The sequence below is a fragment of the Ruditapes philippinarum genome, unplaced genomic scaffold (genome assembly GCF_026571515.1).
Source record: "Ruditapes philippinarum isolate M1 unplaced genomic scaffold, ASM2657151v2 ctg6810_1_1_1_1, whole genome shotgun sequence".
Taxonomy (NCBI): Eukaryota; Metazoa; Mollusca; class Bivalvia; order Venerida; family Veneridae; genus Ruditapes; species Ruditapes philippinarum.
In genome coordinates this window covers 26,977-48,205 of record NW_026864253.1, presented here as the reverse complement: position 1 = coordinate 48,205, position 21,229 = coordinate 26,977, and the positions used below count along the sequence as shown (strand labels likewise).

Sequence of the window (21,229 nt, the reverse complement as noted above, 5' to 3'; positions counted from 1 at the left end):
CTGATTGATACAAATGTGCAATTTAAAATGTTTTGGATACAAAACGAGGGAAGTTATTGACATCTGAGCAGAAAGCAAAAAGAAATGAATTTAGTTCAAACAGATGACTTTGGTGCAAACAATATATTTGTATGATAATAATGTTTGCAATCTCTGCATTCTAAGAATATTTTATCATGCAAGCGGGTAAAACATCAATTAACTATATGTTTATGAAACAAAGGCTAGAAATACGAGCACAGGTTAAAAACCATCTTTAATAATAACCTGCTATCGGTATCCAAGCATTACAAGGGCAAACTGAATAAGAACTGTTTTATTTGCATTTAAAAAAAACATAGTACTTAAATAGCAATTGGTTATTTATTACGATGACTGCTAAATAACCTTTTTTGGAGAAATTTAAAAAAAGAATTAAATATATTTCATCAAAATCCATACCGTGTGTGGCTACCCTGGGTAAAGAGTGCACTCCCTGAGGTGATTTTGCATCGCGTTGACATCATTAGCACCAGCAAAATGAATCACAATATAATCTAAAACGTATTAAGCTTCGCACGTCCACCAAAACACAACCAAACATCCGAATTACTTGTACGATAGGGCACCATTTGTGCTACATTCTGGTGCTATATCATGTGTACAGAAGCAAACTCGCTTCAAGACTGTAACGAGTTGGAAGTTGGTGAGGCGGTGATCCGGGGTAATGTGCACGTTCGTCAATGATGACATACTAATTGATTTCACTGTCAAGCTAAGATAAATAAGTTGTATATTTGTAAAAGAATGGCTATTATAAAAGAGACAATAAATGATAATAGCAAATATTTAGGATAGTATAACATAGGTTACCTTAATTTATTTGTAAAAAAAACAGCCCCACTCTTTTATAAATTAACGCACACATGACAAAACACGAAATTACGATGGCGAAACGTTAAACGAACGATGATGAAATAAGTCAAAAGTACGATTGTGAAAAGCAGAAATAACGAAACCACGAAATTATTTCGTGTTTTCGCCATCTTACTTTCGACCTTTCAACATCGTGGTTACGTTATTTCGAGTTTTCACAATCGTATTTTTGATTTTTCTCACGTTTCACGCGGGTTTTTTTTTTGTGTGTTTTTTTAATTGACGAAAGTCTGAAATCCTGAAATCGGTGTATGCGAATGTTATTTTTTACGTTTGACTGGAGGTCTCCGCTCTTAGTGTTGAAAAGAAATAATCCTCTATAATTTCGAGAACGAACAAGACTCAAGCACGAAATTTTGCGCCGAAGTACAAGAAACTTTGTAGAGAAACATGTCGAAACGGGGGTTTTACATAGGGCGCTAAGATTCAGACAGAATGCCGATACCTTTGATTGTTGGGATTGCATGTACAGGCATATAACTAAGATTTTACGCGTTCTAACGTTCCATAAAGGTGCATTTCATGGCTTCACAGGACGAAAAGAAAGACGAAATAGCTATTGTTTTTCTATTATTATTTTTAATAAACGTTTTTGGAACTTTAAAATGGCGCAGTCAGCTTCTGGGCTCAAACAAGGTATTTTTTGCTGGGGCATTGCATGTTTGTTTTACATTCTGGTGTGTAGTAAAACTTGGCGAAACATTGGATCGCTTTAACATATTAAGTAGACGTAACGTTTAACTTGTTCCAACTTTTCAACAAAAGAGTATTTCCTGACTCTTTGACGAACAATAGTGCCACGGAGGACGAAACCAGCATTGTTTATAACGTGATTTTTACTTTTTCGTATGTTGCAACGAAGCGAATACGTTATGGGCTGAAACATGGCACCTTGGAGTGGCCAGATCATTTGCACCTGAATATATATATATATTTGAATAAGCACCGTTCGTAATACATCCTGATACAGTTAAGGTAAATAAGTCGCAAAACGACACCGGCGAAAAACTGACTTACCTTAGTAGGCATAGAAATCGAGGGTGCTGTACGCAAACGTCGTGGAGAACGGGTGTTTAACATAAGGCTTAACGTTCTAATAGTATATTATTGATTGTCGAAAGCGCTTTCAGAGATGTATGGGATCCAATGTTTCCATAGCGGTGTGATCAATACTCTAGGACACATTGACGAACTTGCGATTATCAATTAATTATTTATTCACTTGATCACTTTTTTGTACGTTGTAATTGTGCGGTTTCGACCCTCTGGGCTGAAACACGGCACATTAGATTGGCCGGAACACTTTCACATGAAGAGATAAACGAATTATCACAGCTTGGACTACATACATATGTTATATGTAGTGTGTAGACGCAAAAATTGCGTTGAAAATTGAGAAAATTTCATCGAGGATGGCGAGCGCGTACGTAAATTATTGTCAGGAAATTGATGGCGTCGCTCTTAAAGTTGACGAGAGGATTCATCCAAACATTTTCTTATCTCACAGATACGCATTGATTTTGTTGGTTCTATATATAACCAGAGATAAGCAGGTTGTTATGAAATACATGTACATGTATGACTGGTCTTTGTTATGTAGGAATTGAAGTAACAAATTAAGGATACGTTTAGGGTTTGTTATTCAATTTCGGTTACTTATTAAAGGTGTTTAAGTTAAATAACTAGAAAGTTGCAAACTATAAAGTATGTTGCTTATTTTAGATTATAAGATCTCTTTTTTCTTTCAATATTAAAAAATGATAATAGTTACGTTTCTGAAAAGTTTAGTAAATGTCATCAATCATGTTTACTTTTCGGACGAAAACACTCAAAATTTTATAACATAAATTCAGGTGCTATATACAGGATGGGTGCCACTTGTGCCATTTGTTTATTGTACAATGAGCATCGACGTTACAAACATGCAGTATCATAAAATGTGACTTTTTTAATTCGAATTTTCATATGAAAGTGTTTTAATATGTTTAACATTTGTGTTTTTACGAACAGGAAAATATAGGTCGTTGACATTCATAGGATAGTCTCAAGATGCTGCAATCCAAAATTGGTAGGATTATTAACAGTAAACGTAAAGCTATACGCCTATTGCTAACATAAGAGTGTAACGTACAATGTTCAAGATATACATGTATATATTTTCAGTTTTATTGCTTGTGATTACAAACAGTTAGTGCTATTGTCGTTTTTCGTTGTTTTCCGTTATTACAATACCGTAAAACCGTAAACGGTAAATGGTTTTACATTCATGCAGGTTTATCACTATTTTTTAACTCATTTAAAGCCACTCGCCTAAAGACGGTAAATTGAAAAGAAACAAAAAGAAAAGAAAATTTCAAGTAAACGGTCAATACTAGACTTGTAACGTTTGATGTAAAAATCCATTATTACATCTCAATTCAAGAAAGAAGGTTGTCAAAAGTCTTTGCATAATCTACTGTCGCAAAGTAATGCAGTATCATATGAATATGAAATGTAATTGATTCAACATGGTCACGTGTCACAACATTGGTTCGGAAAATCCCGGAATCTGGTACGCCCAGGGTCGTATATCAATGTTCGTTAATGAGCAGGCCCTAATCATATTTCAAGCTAAAGTTTAAATCGATATACTGGTCATTATATATATGATACAATTGTTCAATTATAACGTTAAGGACTGCAAATTAATATCATAATTACCAAAGAAATTCATTCGTTTCCCTCTAATTTTTTATACGATCCCGGATTCCGTGCTTTTTGAAACACAGATCGCAAAACATTACGTGGTGCGAGAAAAAAACGTATGAAATAATTCCGTATTAGATATCCTGTTGGTGAGGAAAAGCGAAAATGTTAAAATATGATCATTTCGATTTCTCTCAGCTATATATATTTTGTTTTAAAGAGAGATTTTGAAACATAATTACGACGAAAGTTTTTCTGATATCTTCTGGAGGCGTGTTGCTTTAATAAAACCATATTATGCTCCCCAAAGGCTCGCACCTAATGTTTTAATTCAACTCATTCCATCAGTTTTGGGGAAAACGCTATGCTATACGTAAAACAAAATAAAACCTAAACTGTAGACAAATAATTTAGTATTAAGCTTACACTAATTTAATTCCCTATATAAAATGTATATATAATGAAAATAATATATTGTATAATCATAACATGATATGTTGCTTTTCAGGTTTCGTGCTAAATGTTTTATTCATTGTGTATTTTACATCAAAGTCAGGTAATTGTTATCTGATAACATTTTACTGAAAACAATTATCGAAACCAATATAAAAACCATTACATAGCCATTATCGATAAAAAAATAATTTAAACAAGCATCGATACCTTTATCGGTACAAATATCTGGATAGGGTAAATATTTCGTAAAGCATACAGACTAATCAGAGTGCATGAAATGTATATCTTGCCGCCGATGGTAGCATTAACGTTTTTATTTATATTTTTCTCGATTTAAGAAAGATATTAATATCAATTACTAACACACAAGGAAAGAAATATAATTTTCAGCAGTAGATAAACAGCATAACACAAAACTCTCACATTTTGTTAAAGCTACATTTCCATCATGAATATCAGAGCTTGAAATATAAACAAATAATATCATGCTTGAGTATAGAACGGTTAATCCTTTTACTTTAAGCAATTGGACAGACTGGCCAAACGGTGACCTTGGCATGTAGGAGTTGCAATAGAGCTTCTAGCCTAGACCAATGTAGCGGATCTATAACATGTGGCGTCAATGAGGTAAGCCTTCATTTACAAACCCGATCAAATAGGCAGATCATTGTTTCGTTGCTAAGTGCGTTAAAAAACTAAATAGCTACCTCTTTAATCAAAATGTGTCCTGAATATCATAAACCTATTGAAGGATTTTTCTATTTTTCTATTCTCTTTCCAGTAAAATGTTTACTATCTTTATAATTTATATCGTTCAGATATGCTATTTGGACGAGCTCATTACCAATCAGAAGACAGTGGTATACAATGCTGGTTGTCGAGCAAATGACGTTTGTATTGAATTTTCAAAAATACTGTTTAACTATTTTTATTCTTTTTTCATACATGTGTAGAAAAAAGTGAAGTTTGGACACATTTTTTAAACAATTTTCTTTGGACAAGAAACTGCTATCTGATGGATACTTGGAATAAACGTGATAAAGAATACATTTTAGGATTGGTAGATTCTTTCGTTATTTTCTCTGTTGACCTTTCGGTACCACAAACACTATTAAAGTATTATGACACTATCCGCCTTCTTTGGGTGTAGGGTCGGATACAGCGATGATTGTGTTAATTGATATATTGGTATACATGATATCAAATGGCAGGACGTGAAGTGGTTGCATACTTGGTTCAGGCGAGAAAAAAAAGCAAACTTGATAAAATGGCAAACGAGTTATGGATATTTATAACACCGGCACGTACTTTCTACAGGTAAGTGGGTTTGTACATTATTTTGAATTAATGTGTAGCTTTGTATCTTGTCAGCATTTTGCTACTGTATTTACTATTTACATAATGTATGAACATCATACAGGCAAATACATCTTTTATATTGCTTAATGAGGCCCCTCCTTTGGTGTATAGCTAAGAACGCTGGCTATGGTGTGGATTTGAATCCTGCCAGATAGTCTAATGAAGTTGATGCCTATGTTAAGGGTCCGAACCCTGCTAGACAGTCTACGGGTGTTTAGGGTTTATACTAATGCAAAAGGTCGTGCTAATAATGCATTAAGGAAAATATGTGGACTTTAAGCAACACTATAATTGGAAAATTGCAATATAAAATATAAAGTGTATGTGGTATCACAATCCAGCCACAATGGGTGTAATCCTTATTACTGGCTAGGCTAAGTTTGCTTCTTTCTTAAAATAACGTCCAGTTTTTAATGACGCTATGAATTCATGATATGTTTACCTATAGCATACAGAATTTAAAATGTAACATTATCTTATCCATTTTATTTTCATCTAAAATGCTTTTTTTTACATTTGAAAAGAGATAGTATAGCAATTATTAATGTTTTTAAATATCAAATTTGAGCATAAATAATCTTTAAACCAATTCCGTTTCATTTCATACGTTGAAATGGTGCCTCAGCAATTGTAGAGCAATAGACAATGCTGTCTCTTGGTCGTATTTTGATTGTTTAGTAGCAGAATGTATATTAAACCTGAATGTGTGTTAATTATTAAGCGTCCTGTTTTTATAATGATTATTATAATGAAAACAATTGAACACATTTTTCGTTTTAATTTGTTTTCTTTTTTTCTTTTTGCCCTTTGCTATATAGATATATGCGTCTTTGGAGACCAGAAAAACAAAACATACATCAATCAGACAGCCTGTGGGTTGATAACAAATAACAAGAAATTAATACACGATACATAGTCTCTTAATTGGATAGAAAAAGAAAACACAATCAACATGTAATATTGAACACGTCTGCTTATCTAAATAAAATCTGAAGACATACAAAATAATCACTTATGTTGGAGCCTTTGAATAAAAGATTCGCTTAGTAGCCATGTAAGATCCTTTCAATAATTATCAATAACTATGGCATCCAAAATGTTAGACTTGCTTTAGTCATAATGGATGACAGGCATCCAAATTGTATGACTATCTTCAGTCATATTGTATGACAGACATCCAAAATGTTAGACTTGCTTTAGTAATATTGTATCATTTTGTCATTGAACACTTGGAAAAAAAACATTCATTTGGGAATATGGCTTTGATAACGCCATATTATGTTAAAGAAGTTGGACCTGTTAATAGTGAATGTCTATATCATTATAATGGCTTTTAGATAATCTTGTTTTATATCTTTGTCTTGTAATTGTAAGATCACTTGTTCGCTTTAATTCACCTTAAGTTTGATGTTTATAACAGTTTTATGATTTAAAAAGGATCAATAAGCTATGTAAGTTCATGTTATTAACGGTATGAGCTAAATCCGCTCGGCAATGCCTGTACCATGCTTAAGCTCTAAAGCAACATAAAGTATATACTATTATAACGCATTTTTGGAATAGATGGGGTAACTGAATATCAATATATAATTCAAAAACCAATATTTATTTAAACACAAATTTATTTTAAGCACGATGGATGGTGAATGATGACCATAGAAAAATTTATCAGGTTTTTACACAGAAAGCTGTGCAATATTACAGGAAGCCATTTCAATTAACTTTGTAAATATTGGTTTTTATCAAATCACCTTTTATTATTTGTATTTGAGACTTGTTTTCACACTGGCTTCTCTTGTATGTATAATAAACAATGTAATTGCCGTAATTAATGTTTCTAACAAAAATGTATAAAAACAGATTATAATTTTTATAATTAACATGACCTTGTTATATTTAAGGAAAAATATAAAACTGATTACATGATACACAAACAATATATATGAAGTTGAAATGACATGAACATAAAAATGTAATTAGTATAATTACATCAGTAATCAATAAACTTGCATTATAAAATTTACATTATAACAATACTTTTTGTGCGCTTAGAGTAACATCACTACGTTTTCATAGTTTGTTTTGGATTCTTGGCAAAATCTCTTTTTCTTGAATAACGAGTTGACTACAGGGACTCATTACAAATAGCAAATTTACTTCAGTGTCATTAAGTTAACACTAGAATGCTTTTACAAAGCAATCATTTCAATAAAATATTCCGTACATAAGACTATCACATTCTCACTTAGATATAAGGATATCTTTTCTTTTATGAATAGACATCCCAATAAGTAAAGAAGACAAATACCAGGTAATCAGAAGATGAATGGCAGCTTAAACAGTGGCTGTATTGGGATATCGTTAATGTTTTCTTTACAGTCCAGTGTTTTAAGCTATTTCTGTACTTGAATATTATTGGCTATTATCTATAACGTCATAGGTTGTCATGTCTTCTCTAGAAAACACATTTAAATCAGCATACTGTTGCGGTGGATTCTCGTATACACGTCTGGTACATTCCATTAAAATACAAAAACAACAACAACAATCTTTACGTTATTGGTTATTATGAGAACGTAATGTTATTCAGTTACATGTGTATATATTCAACTTAAATCAAGGATTATTAGCCATTAGTAGATGAAGATCATGACAGATCATCGACCCTTTAAAAAATGTTTTGACGCTCTTAAATATAGATATTTGTATGTATGGAAATGTTCCACTGAATTGTATTTACTTACAATGCTTAAAGAGTTAAGAAAGTAAAATATAATGTCATAAATACAAGATATAACTTTTTATTAAAAATCAGAACGGAAACATATACCTTTTATGTGACGACGTATTGAATGATTTTCTATCTGTAATATAAAGGATTTTCCATATAGTTTCCTTTTGTATAGAAATAAGTGAACAAATCAACAAATTATATCGAAGGGTCGTACATTGTATTTTTGTGATGCAAATTATTTTATACTGATAAACGTTTTAATTTTGAAACCTCAATTAACATTGATATAAATTGTACAAATGACATTAATGATAAATGATTTACATGGATCAACGACTATTACATAATAGAAGGCGGTTAATTTATGTTATTTTATTTTCATCTAATAAATGATATGAAGTTTGGACTTCATATTTTGTATGATTGCACTAACTGTTTAAATCATTTGCAGTTAGTTTTCAAACTGCCGAAAAACGTTTAAACTTATCTGTACATAGTTTATTTGGTTACGAATTAATTTAAATTAAGATTTACAGTATGAGCAAAATTTAATATAATTATAATTATGTGTGTACTATTGTCAAGATATAAACAAGATTAAAGCCTAGGATGTTTGATGCATATGATAACACCGGAATTGAAAATTTAAAAAAAATAGTTACAGATGACATTCAAAGTTATTGCGCCATAGTTACCTGTTCCTTTGGCTTTTCGTTTAAACCAAATCACGATGCCAGCTGAAGTACCAATACATATGACAGAAATTATTCCCAATACTATTGTTGCAGTTTTGAAATTACTACTGTCCATAGTTTCTATGCAAACATCAACAATGGGGTCATCTAAAAAGTAATTGTTCATTATTATTATTAAATAAAATAGATTATATGTTCATGCATGTTTATTCAAATGGGTAAATGAATCTTTGACAGAACTAAGTTTCCAACTTTTTGATGATGTTAATTTTGCCAGTGATACTCACCAGTAAATTTCATAATGATTTTTTTCTAAAAATTGTTTTTCAAAATTTATTCAAGGAAAACCATTAATATGATAACAATACAACAATACAAAATCAAAGCACAGAAGGCGCTGAATTTGTTTGGGTCTCAGGATGTCAGAAAGGTGAAGGTTGTGAGATTATAAACCAATTTGTTTTTGTATAGTGTCACCAATGCTTTCCAGTGTTTTAACTGTAGTAGTAAATTGGTTATAAGACTAATTGCAACACTGATATTCAATTCATTGTTTATTTGACTTATTTTTTTTTAAATGTGTTGCCTTAACTGGGATTTGAACACCAGACCTCTCAATTCCTAAGCGAGCGTGCAAACCCCTCGGCCACGGTGAAGTTATAGGGCGGGTTGAAGAAAACCATATCATTCTAAATTAGGGTTTGTAACACTTATTATTTCGACGCTAAACCTGTTGTTTAACACATATGTAAATAATCATGGAGCTTACATCTATAAAGAATAAAACAATATTAGAAATATTCGACCATTCGGGAACTAATTTGCCTGAAAATTATTGCGCTGTCATTTGACAATCTTTACGCAGTTATCTCCCCTGAATTTTTCGGCGTTAGTGTACATATAAAGGGAAGCAACCGCTTCAAAAAGCGGCCTACTTTCGGCATTTGCAATTAACAGCATCAGGGTCTGAATTTTCGCTACCATTATTTGTTTGGTCTGACGACCCAAACAAATAATTAAAAAAAACGATAGTTATACAAAAATCATGAAACCTACCTTTTTCAATAAGGAAATAATACTGGTTACATATTCCGACGCTGTTTTCAACTGTTAATCGATATTGGCCTAGGTTTGCCTGAGTTACATTGACGATCGTAAGGTTTGTTTCCAGTCCTATTACAGATATCTGTACATCTTTATTACTTTGTAATGGTATCCATTCATTCGAGATGTGTTTGTACCAGTTGAAACCATCAGACCTTGGCGTTGGATATGCGATGGTAGTAAATGTTAATGTAACGGGAGCACCAATAGAGCAAGTTGTATTCGTAATTGCTTGCCAACCAGGCCGCGGATGACCTTAAACAAAGCAGAAATTTGATATTTCAGCATTTCTATCCTTACTTGTTTCAATAAAAGATGTTTAAGATAAGAATCAATCAAAAACTTTAACATGATATATTATGTTATTCCTAGTACGCTAACTTATTGGGGTAATTTTATTTGTATATGCATTATATCTCCTATATACCCTTATTTTTTTCATTTAAGAAGTGTATTATTAGAAGTACTTACAATTGACAAACAAATAGAGTGTTTTATTTGTTATCATTCCCAATTGATCTTTTCCTACACATGTATATTCGCCACTGTGGAAACAAGCCACTCTCTGTCGAACAAAGCTTAATTGGTTTATGTTAGCCTTTTCAATTAATCTTTTCACTCCAAACTTAATTTCAACACTTGATGCAGGGTTACCGCTTATGTTACATGTAAGTTGCAAGTTAACGTAGTTCTCGTCAATCGTAACGTTTGTTTCACCAACATGTTCTTCAAAATATAACGAATTCACTGACGCACGCTCTAGATAAACAAAAGTCCATAGATGAATGAAGTGTAATATATTTGGAATATAATATTACTGAATATTTTACAATAATTCGAAACAAAATATGTTTGATTTCACCTGCTTTATGGTCGTTAAAAGTCTTACAGCAACTTTTGCATAATCATGAAGTTTTGAAGGTGTGATGTACAATATGATGCAGTTTTGTCAGGTTATAAGAAATATTATTTGTATTAATTTCTTTCCAGAAATGAAACTATAAATATGTAGAAAAACAAAATACAAAAACTAAATAGATAAATACATGATAGCATTTACCTTTAACATAGAGAGAGACTTTGTTTGAGGACAGTGCTTCATTTTCTGGCTGAATATTGAAAGCTTTGCAATAAACATTCTTGCCAGTATCTGTTATACTAGGAATGAAAGCAAGCGTTGATTCAGTACCGACAACTCTTATTTTTTCTGTCCGTCCTATATACCATACAATCGTAGGTATTGGTCTGCTATCGCTAGTGGTACATTTGAATATTTCCGAAATACCATCGGTAGCGTTTATAGAACTTACCCTAGAACTACCTTCAATATTTAGTGATACCTTCGCCACTCTAACTGTAAAATGAGACATGACAAGTATGAAATCCACTACAGTACTATAACTAAGTATGTCAAAATTAAATCAAGATAACCTTAGAGTTAAAGTTGATAAATAAACACCAGTTCAATAAATATTATAGTTACTATAAATAATCTTAGAAGAGAAGATTTTTTTAAAGCAACGAAAACAAAGCAACAAAGCAGTTCACAATTACGCATTCGAATGAATTAACGTCCTTAACGATATTCTGTCCCTAACAATTTAAGAACTGGAATCGACAACAGGAAGGAAACACAAGATTTATCTTTGCAATACATCACTTCACATCAGTTCTGTAATTCTGGAAACGGGAGATCCTTCGATAACAATAAATAGGCTAACATACATAAAGAAATAAAGTTAATGGTAAATAAACATTCTCATGAACTTGTTAAGCTCTTCCAGGTCCTTAAGATGATGGTGAAGAGACAAAGATATGTTACAAAACAGCGTCATGGGCGTAAAAATGATAGATTAATAAATCATTTACCGGCAAATCTAATATTTACAGATGACTGTGTTTTTACTTCATCGGAGGTACCATTCATAATCGTTGCACCACATTTAAACCTGACGGTATGGTCAGTATTGTCATTAAACACCGTGTATTTTCGGAGTACTAAAGTTGAGGTGAACACATTTTCAAGTCCTTTACATTGCCCAGGTGTTTCTGTGACAGGCTCTGAATTTGACCATTTAGATCCAGATCCATCCGACGACTTTAAATATGAATATAAATTGTAACAATTTTCAGCTATATAGAATTTGACATGTGTTACTAAATTCATCATCAGTCCAAACCACGTGTTTATTCTCGTCATTTCGTGGTAATAAGATAAACAGAAAGATATACAAACTGCTTCATTCAAATATTAAAATCACTTAAGTTCATTATTTCTTTATCAATTTAAGGAAAAGTAGAGTATCATAAGTGCCCGATGAAGAGTGTTTAAATAAATGGATCGTTCTGGCCCGAAAAAAGAAAAGTATGTGTTTGTACATTAAGAAAAAAAAGAAAAAATGATATCTTCCCGTTTTCCCGGGAATTTATTACCTGCAAATAATACCATATAAATGATGGAGTTGGAAAAATACACCCAGTAGTACACTTTAAAGTAACTGCATTGTTAGTTAGATCTTGGTTCTTACTTGGTGGATTTTCTAGATGTAATGTTAAATTCTGAGGAATTTCTGAAATATAAGTATAATAGACACGTTTGTTCTCTAATTTTAATTATAAAATTACTGACTGCTGGAGTGAAATTATTATAATGTTTCTTTAAAGTTCATACAACTTTAAATATTTGTAAATGTACCGAGTGGACTTTTTTTGCTATGTCCAGATAATATGTGCATTGCCTGATTTCATTATTAGCTATAAGCTTTAAGGTAATATAAACAAATAGATCACCTATATATTGAGCTCTACCGAAGATGTTTATTTAGAAAATGTATATCAATTTTAAAAGCCAGCCTGAATTTTTGATTTCGAAAAATTGAATGATACACCGTTTATTATTATAACACAACGCACGAACAAGTGGGTCATTGGCTGTTCACCTAAGAACAGACTGTAATTTGTGCAAAAGCAGTGAAAGATAGTGTTTTCAATTGGTAAGGGCAAAAGTTTGACCCCAAGGTTTTAATTTGAACAATGTTGAAACAAGTCTACCAGACAATATTTCATGTAAATATAAGCTTAAAGATATAATATCAAAGCTTTAGCTTTCTCCTTTTCAGAAAACTTTTTTTTAATTTCTGTTTTATGTATATAATAAAGAAAACTCATGGCCCCCAGGGCGGAGCTTATGTTGTTCATAGGGCCATAAATTGAAAAATCTGTGTAGATGTTCAGAAAGTTTCATGCCAAATATCTATTATCTAGCCTTTGTCATTACAGAGAAGATCTTTTAAGTTTTTTCTTTATACATTTAAGGAAAGCCTATGACCCCCGGGGTGGGACAAATTTTGCACAATAGTCGAACAATTTATACAACGTTGATAGAGGTTCAGTAGACGATGTTTAACGCCAAATATTTTAGCTCTGGTAAATTTCAAACAAGAATATATTTTAATTTGCATTTTTGAAACTTCTTTTCTGGCCCTCTCAACTTCTTTTGCAACAGTCCGGAACTATGTCAATACCTTTGAAAAGGAACTACCCGTGGGAACATTCATGTAAAGTTTGGTTCATGTATTATTGGTTTCAAAGGAGATGTTGTTAAAAGAAATTGCTGTTGATGCACGATGTATGACGCACGACCACTGACTACGAACGCAAGGGGATCACAATAGCTCAAACTAAGACTGAAATTTGTTTTCGTTGTAAAGTCTATTTATATCACACGATATCCGATGCGGAGCCAATATTGATCCAATAAACATAATTGATATACAATGCACATATGTTGTAGGGTGCAGTTGCACTCAGTATGACCTCTATAATTCTATTTACATTATCATCAAATCACCTGCGTAGCAGGGCCTATTTCTTTTTTTTTTAATTTGCGATCTGGACATTTAGGGCCTGTAATAACAATCAAATCATTTCTATTTTGCGTTGGAATAAGGACAATATATATTTTAATAAACATCCTTATTCATAGATGTTGCTGCCCAAGGTAACTACGTTCATTGTCCTAGTCATTGGTAATCAGCGTCGGGTATCCATCCACTATTTTACAAGTTTTCCAACAAGCAATATATATATTGGTCATAGAATCAAATGGAAATCTTTGAATTGAAATTTATTAAAACATTGATATACCATAAGCATGTTTTTCCAAATAGCACCTTAATTTTCATGGATGCACACATTACACGTCTCGTTACTTACTTAAGACAAAATGGTCAAAATCTAATCGATTTATTCATTAAATATACATACTATACAATACCATTCTATGTCTTTTAATCAATCATTTATTCCGCCATTATTATAATTTTTTGAAATACAAATGTCAATAATTCGAAGTAAAAACAACTACCCTCCTTCTTTCCCATACTTGTAGTTGCAAACTTCCAGGCTTGTTTGTACACATTAGAGAAATTAATTTTATAGTGATCACCTATAATGACAATAATATAATTATTGTATATTGTAATATACTATAAAGAACATCTTCATCTCAATTATGTGCAACAACTTACGTTCACATTTTTTGTCGTTCTGTGTTTTCTTGAACAGTAGTTGATCATAGTTACACTCAAGACACTTAGTGTTCCATTGTGTACTGCATCTTCTCCTCTTACAATGCTCAATATGCGGGCACTCTGGAAATGTGTTTATCAAATTTTAGTCAAAAGCATCTTGTCAAACATCACAAATATTTATCATTGAACAACATGCATGCTTACAACACCAAAGTGCATTATTGCCGAGTAGTCATTTAGCGATATATAAATTCAAATATTGGATAAGATTAAAAGGACAAAATGAGATTTAAAATCACTTTCAATAAATTGATAAAATGATTAACCATTATAACAACACGTCCAATAAAATGTACCCGGACAATGACGTTGTCTGTTTTTAAAGGGACATCCATTAAAAGATATGTATTTCATTTTAATTCTTGGCGTGAACTGCTTAGAATACCCACAATTATCGTCTAAACATTATTCAGAATTAAGATCACTATCGCAACAAGTCGAACGAGTTTTATATCCGGTTCCTCCACCACACGTATATACAAACTGTCCACGATTTCCAGTTGTTCCAAATACGTGTATTGAGCCAGCCGTAAGCACATTACACCAAACATGAATTTTGCAAGATCAATGCGTAAAGGAAATATGAGTAATATTTCACGAGCACTGATATATAAAATGATAAGACTGTAGCAACAAATCAACACACCAGAACGTAAAATATTTCGCCTGTAGCAACAAATCAACACGTCAGAACGTTAAATATTTCGCCTGTAGCAACAAATCAACACGTCAGAACGTTCAATATTTCGCCTGTAGCAACAAATCAACACGTCAGAATGTTAAAATCCTGCCGTACATACATTTTCTGTGACAACAATAACAACACCACAAGAAATGAATTGATAAAAATCATTTCAAAGTATATTAATTTAAATTCAAACACATATTTCATTTAGCCACTATAGTCATTGTTTAGTTTTATCTTTTCAACGACAGGTAACGTTGCTGTGTATGGTTTTTACTTATAGATTAGTAACGTTTATTCTCTAAGTTGTGATAAAAAATAACCTTATGAGATGTACAAGTATACTGAATACATTTACTGACATATTTCTGTTATAAAGATATAATTAGAGAGATGTCTTCACCTGCTTTGATGTGTGTTTTAAATGAATATATAATAGCTTTTATATGACCATATGCTAATATTCCATTGACCAACTGATGATATTTTAAATGAGTAGGACAATTATAAATCTGACTAACATATAAAAAGACTGTACTTTTTATAGATTTAACCTTACAGGTAAATTCCGATGGATATATTTAGAAATTTCATTTAGCCACGTTAGTTATTTATCGTTCATGTAAATCATAAATGGAAAATTGTAAATGTACTTTGTTCCCTCACTATAAACCTTTGGATGGGGATAATGCCACTTTAATAAAGCAAGTTATGTTAGAAGAGAATTTGAAGAACCGTGTAAAAAGTTTATTAAATCTTTGCTTGCCAACAGGTCGAAAAATTTGAAGATACATTGACTAAGCAACTAATATATTTCTGGGAAATTCAACATACATAAAATAATACAAATATTCTGCGTTTCTTATATTGGATGTTATAGAAATGCAAATATTTTCTGCCGAATTTAATTGTTTTTAACACGAATAAAAAGGCTAGTTCTGTGTGAGTATACAATTCATTATTTAAGAATATATAGCTGAAATACTTTAGATAGTACAACGACAAAGGGAAGAAAATATCGTGACAAAATGAAAATAAAAAACAAATGTTTCTCATTCTGTCACACTTTCATGTTATTGCTACTTGTGACAACCACAACGAAATGGCAGATATCAGCCACCATAGTTTTGTTAGTGTATAATTCATCATCAATTGATTATATAGCAGCTTAAACACATTAGGTCGGTCATGCATTGTAAAGCTGTGGAGTTCTATTTTTAATTGGATTGTCATTTATGTCTAAATGGTTATTTGAGTTGACAAAAGGTTTTGTAACATTTTGATATCAAAGTTAATGTAATTTAATGACGCATACGTACTTAATCACATTTTAACAGGATTTGTCTGCCATTTTGAAAAAAGAAAACGTTCGAAGGATACTAATCGTGTTATTTATTTTTATGGCCAATGCTGATTGCAACCAATAAATGAATTGTGAACAATGTAGGACACGTTATTAGACCATTACTTTTAAAAATAAATGTGTATGGCTGTGAATGACATGTTTTACTTCTGTAGTACCTTTTTGGGCAAAATATTTAGATAATTTAACCTAGTTTTTGGAAAAATTGGCCATTTTCAACTACAGCTTAATTCCAGTTCTAGCCCAGTTAGAAATAATGGACAAAAAACGAAGTTTAACACCCTTGACAAGTTTTAAAAGCTTTTTCTGTCATAATTTACTAATTTTAGAACTTTGCAGGATTTCTTTTCAAAATGCCCTACGAAATAAGCAAAATTTGGCGATTTTGCTCAATTTCACGCAGAATATTCAAATACATGCTCCGAAATAATTGTTCTATGCTGAAGATTTATACTTATTTCCAAAGCGCTTTGTTTGTAAACAAAGCCATAGGCAAGTTTTAAAATACATGTATAAACCGTTGTAATATTAGGCCCGTGTGATATTTACGCGACGCCGTTACAACAATAGTTATATATTATCATTACGTTTTGAATTTAGGTTGCTGTTAAACTATTCCATTTTTATTGTAAAGAAACATATTTGATTTAGAAATAGATAAAACCCAATCTATCTTTTACGGTCATTGAAAAGGCATGTCAAACATTAATTCAGTTGAATTGACCCTTAAATAAACATGATCTTAAATGAACTTGATAAACATTAATGTACAGACATAACTGTCAATGAGGTAAACATCAGCACTAATTTAAAACAGCTGTGATTGAGGAAGTATCAGCAAAACTGGTGATAAGGTGCATTTATGTAAGAATGCAGTAAGGTTATCATAATATCAACTTAGTAAATGTTCCTTGTTGAAAGCAACTACAAAACGACTTGGCTGAAATTGTTTATCTTTGCTAAAATACAAATGCATGCATGCTTATTTATTAATAACATGACTCTTATCTTATCAGTTATTCTACAATTCAGTTTAAAAAAGCTCTATATGATATATATGTTTTTTAGATTTGCTACGCTAAAAAGTAATAAAAAGCTATTTATCAAACATAATTGTTATAACTTTTAAACGTAGGCGATATCAATAATGCAAGCTTTAAAGCAGTACGCCTCCTGCAGATTATTGCTTATTTTCATGAAAATTTTGAAATTGAAATTTGACGTATAATATTGTATAAGCAATTTAAACAATATCAATGGCAATAAAAACCTACGAATATTACAAAAAGAGGTCAAAATACGCAAAGAATGCCCTTTCTGCGTTAGTAACGCAGTAAAAATATAGTGACAAATAATAAAAAATTCACCATTGATTGCTCGTAATATGTAAATTATTACTTGACTCTTAAGTCTTACTACTTTTCCTAAAATCTTCGTACATTTTTCACAAGTTTGATTTATTGAAATATGTTCGCTTATCTGGAGGCATGCTGCTTTAAACTTTGTCATAAAAGACAATCGCAAACTGCGTAAATAAGAATCATGTGTTTTACCATGTAGACTATCCTTTTTATATTTTATTTTAAAATACATACATTTAGCTACATTCCGATCTTTTAAATGATAAAGTCCATGCTGATAAGCATGTAAGAAACTTAGAGAAGCTGAGAGATGAATTGTCTTTTGTTTAAATTATTTTAGTCTTACCCTTATATCATTGCATTACTATTGCATTATATTATTTAAGAGTCTCATTTATGTACACTGTTTAAATAAATGTAAAATTCAATAATCAATGTACATTGCCAATCTATAAAGTATCTGAGAGATCACTATTTACATGAATAAGACTAAAATACCCAAGTTTGCTAATTACAACTGTTCACCTTTATCAAAAAGAATCAACCAAGTAAAATTAAACAATTTGGGGTAAAAAGATCACTTTAATGAAAGGGAACTATTTAATAAAACAACATTGATATATATATTTATTTTTTTTGCCGGAAGCTTCTTTAAAGGTAAGCATATCTCATCAAGGAAAAGTGTTGTGTTTAAAAAAGCAATATTTTTTGTTTAGAGATATTACTTTATAGTTTAAGGTCAGATGATTTTGTAGATATCTACCCGAGCCTAAAAGATATCTATATTTTATTGAAGAACCTATTATATAAACATGCTTTAAATGATAAACCATATTTCGTTACATAATGCTATTAGAATATATATTTAAAATGTCATTGTATCCTATAGTGATATCCTTTAAATTGACAATGCTCTGTTTTGTAGGCTTTTGATAATATTCGAAGGTAAATAATTAATTTTCGACCGAATATAAATTCATCCAAAACCTTTTTTATCACTAAATTTAAAATGTATAAAAATACAAATTTTATGTAAAAACGTAGCACTTAAATCGTTGTTTTGTAGGCTAACTAATTTATTATCTGAGTAGATATATATTTCAAAATAAAAGTTAAAATTGAATTTACAGTTCCATACTATTATGTAAAATTGTCTTTTTGCTAAAATCTAAAGAAAACGTAGTTGGTACAAATCAATATTCTATTTACTTACGTTTATAACAACACGCTCCATAGAAAGCATCACTACAGTTGCATAAATTATTCCAGTGTTGGTAATCACCATTGTAACAGATTGTGTTACATGGTTGACTTTCAGAGCTATACTTATTAGAATAGTCCATGTCATGATTGCAGTCCCTCATGCAGGCATCGATATCATTTGCCAAGTGTAATTTACAACAATAAGGCCTATATCGCCTTTTAGTTCCCCCACCACATGTCATACTACAATCTGACCATGACTTCCATGGTGTCCAATTACATATGCTTACACCCCCAGAGCAAACTGCTTCGACATCAGTAGATGTAAAATTTATCACGATAAATACAACGAAGTGAATGATGTTAGCCATCCTTATAATAGTGAAGTTGGAATATGCATGTTAAATTGCCGTGAATATATCCTCAACTAAAATTATATACAATTATCCTCGTCTTATTATTTGTATTCCGATAACCTTGGAAAATTATTCCTAATAATAAGGAAGTAAATTTTTAATTGTTAAGTACACTTTAGTCTACTGCGTTGTTAAAAAGAAATTGTTAATGAAAGTCGGTATTATAAGTCGAAAGTAATTTGGTCTAGGAAAAAAAGTCTGTAATGAATGAACTGTATTTGTTTTAGAAACGATGGTTTTAATAGGAGTACTTCAATAAGAAGCAGAATGAGATAAGTACTATTTGTATCTGTTCATGTTCATAGGTATATATTTTAAATAAACCGTGCCTTTAAATCTTGTGTATAGAAACTGATATACACTTTCCAAAGAACTGCTAGATTAACAACAACACTTTATTACACTTAAGAATGATTTGGTGAATAACTCATGAAGTAATGAGTGGCCAGAAATATAAAACTGCTGTCCATGGTTAGATAGGGCAATCAGAAGGCCCATTACATGTACCATTCTATCATTTTCTGAAATCATTTTGTACTTATCTCACTGTCGCTGTAGGGGACATACTGACAGCGAAACAGTTCTCCTACAATCGCTACGACTCTTTGATAGAAGGATGTTACAATTATTATTTTCTTATTTAATTATCAATTTCCTATGGATTAACATTCATTTGTCCTGTTTTATCATATTATTGATAGGTCTTTTCTATCTTACTATACAGTCTAGATTTATAACATGTACAAAGGTACATGGTGGTTATTTATCATAACGTTTATTTTCACAATGCATTTTTGAACCGAATTTACAATAAGATAGTAATACTCTACATCCTTAACTTAGAAATAGTTATATATTTTACTCGTTTTGGGCTTTATATTCAGCATGTACCCGACGAAAGCAGTTCAATTTAAAGATCATCAACGATTTTAGGATATAAACACGTTTTATCCTAACACTATATCTATATTGTATCGTTTTAATGGTGAGTACAGTTATCATCGATTGAAGTATGTGTGCTTTACCTTTGGACTCTTAAAGGTATCAATCGATTATTTCTAATGTTAATAAAATTGACTTTCAAATGACTTCCGCATCTCAACTTTCAATTTATTAAAATGTATGACAATATTATTTTGTGCGTACAATTAATACAAAGATAAACCACACATTTTTTTTCATTTCAATGCATCTATCATTTTTTAGGTTATAATGAATAAAGAGTTTCATACCTCTACAGCCATTTCCGAATCCGACAGGGTAGTAAGGATCATAGCATTGCGTACATAATATTTTGTCAGGATATCCTCCACACATCTGCTGACCTGGTTTACATTGGGCTATATAAATGTGTCTGCAATCTTAAATATTTAAGAACAAATCACATGTATTCACGTATTATCATTCTCTTTTCATACTATACAATTCAAAATTGCACACTAGTTGCATTTCGACATTTACATGAAAATTAGAATTTTAACAAAAAACTACAGTGATTTGATGAATGATTCAATGTGTATGAGGTTTCAATTTATCAAGTACATTTGTAAAAATACTACCCCTTTATATTGTACGAATAATGTTAGCTTTAAAATGTTACTGCTGACAAGTTATCTATATTATTTATGTAAATTGTTTCAAAACTAATTGACTTGATCATA

General features: G+C 31.2%; 2 protein-coding genes across 2 annotated transcripts; one reads left to right on the top strand and one right to left on the bottom strand.

Annotated features, from left to right (window-relative positions):
- Nucleotides 1-2,471: 2,471 nt before the first annotated feature.
- On the top strand, nucleotides 2,472-5,353 carry LOC132724976 (uncharacterized). Its single transcript, XM_060709963.1, has 5 exons — nucleotides 2,472-2,548; nucleotides 2,926-2,983; nucleotides 4,109-4,156; nucleotides 4,580-4,683; nucleotides 4,875-5,353. The coding sequence occupies exons 2-5, from the start codon at nucleotides 2,965-2,967 to the stop codon at nucleotides 5,007-5,009; spliced, it is 306 nt and encodes a 101-aa protein (XP_060565946.1). The 5' UTR covers nucleotides 2,472-2,548; nucleotides 2,926-2,964; the 3' UTR covers nucleotides 5,010-5,353.
- A 926-nt stretch (nucleotides 5,354-6,279) lies between these two features.
- On the bottom strand, nucleotides 6,280-19,634 carry LOC132724975 (uncharacterized). The gene is made up of 10 exons (XM_060709962.1): nucleotides 19,163-19,634; nucleotides 14,478-14,600; nucleotides 12,382-12,518; nucleotides 11,818-12,046; nucleotides 11,009-11,302; nucleotides 10,420-10,707; nucleotides 9,901-10,203; nucleotides 8,845-8,991; nucleotides 8,246-8,279; nucleotides 6,280-7,924 (listed from the first exon to the last, which is right to left on the bottom strand). The coding sequence occupies exons 1-10, from the start codon at nucleotides 19,521-19,523 to the stop codon at nucleotides 7,828-7,830; spliced, it is 2,013 nt and encodes a 670-aa protein (XP_060565945.1). The 5' UTR covers nucleotides 19,524-19,634; the 3' UTR covers nucleotides 6,280-7,827.
- Nucleotides 19,635-21,229: the final 1,595 nt, after the last annotated feature.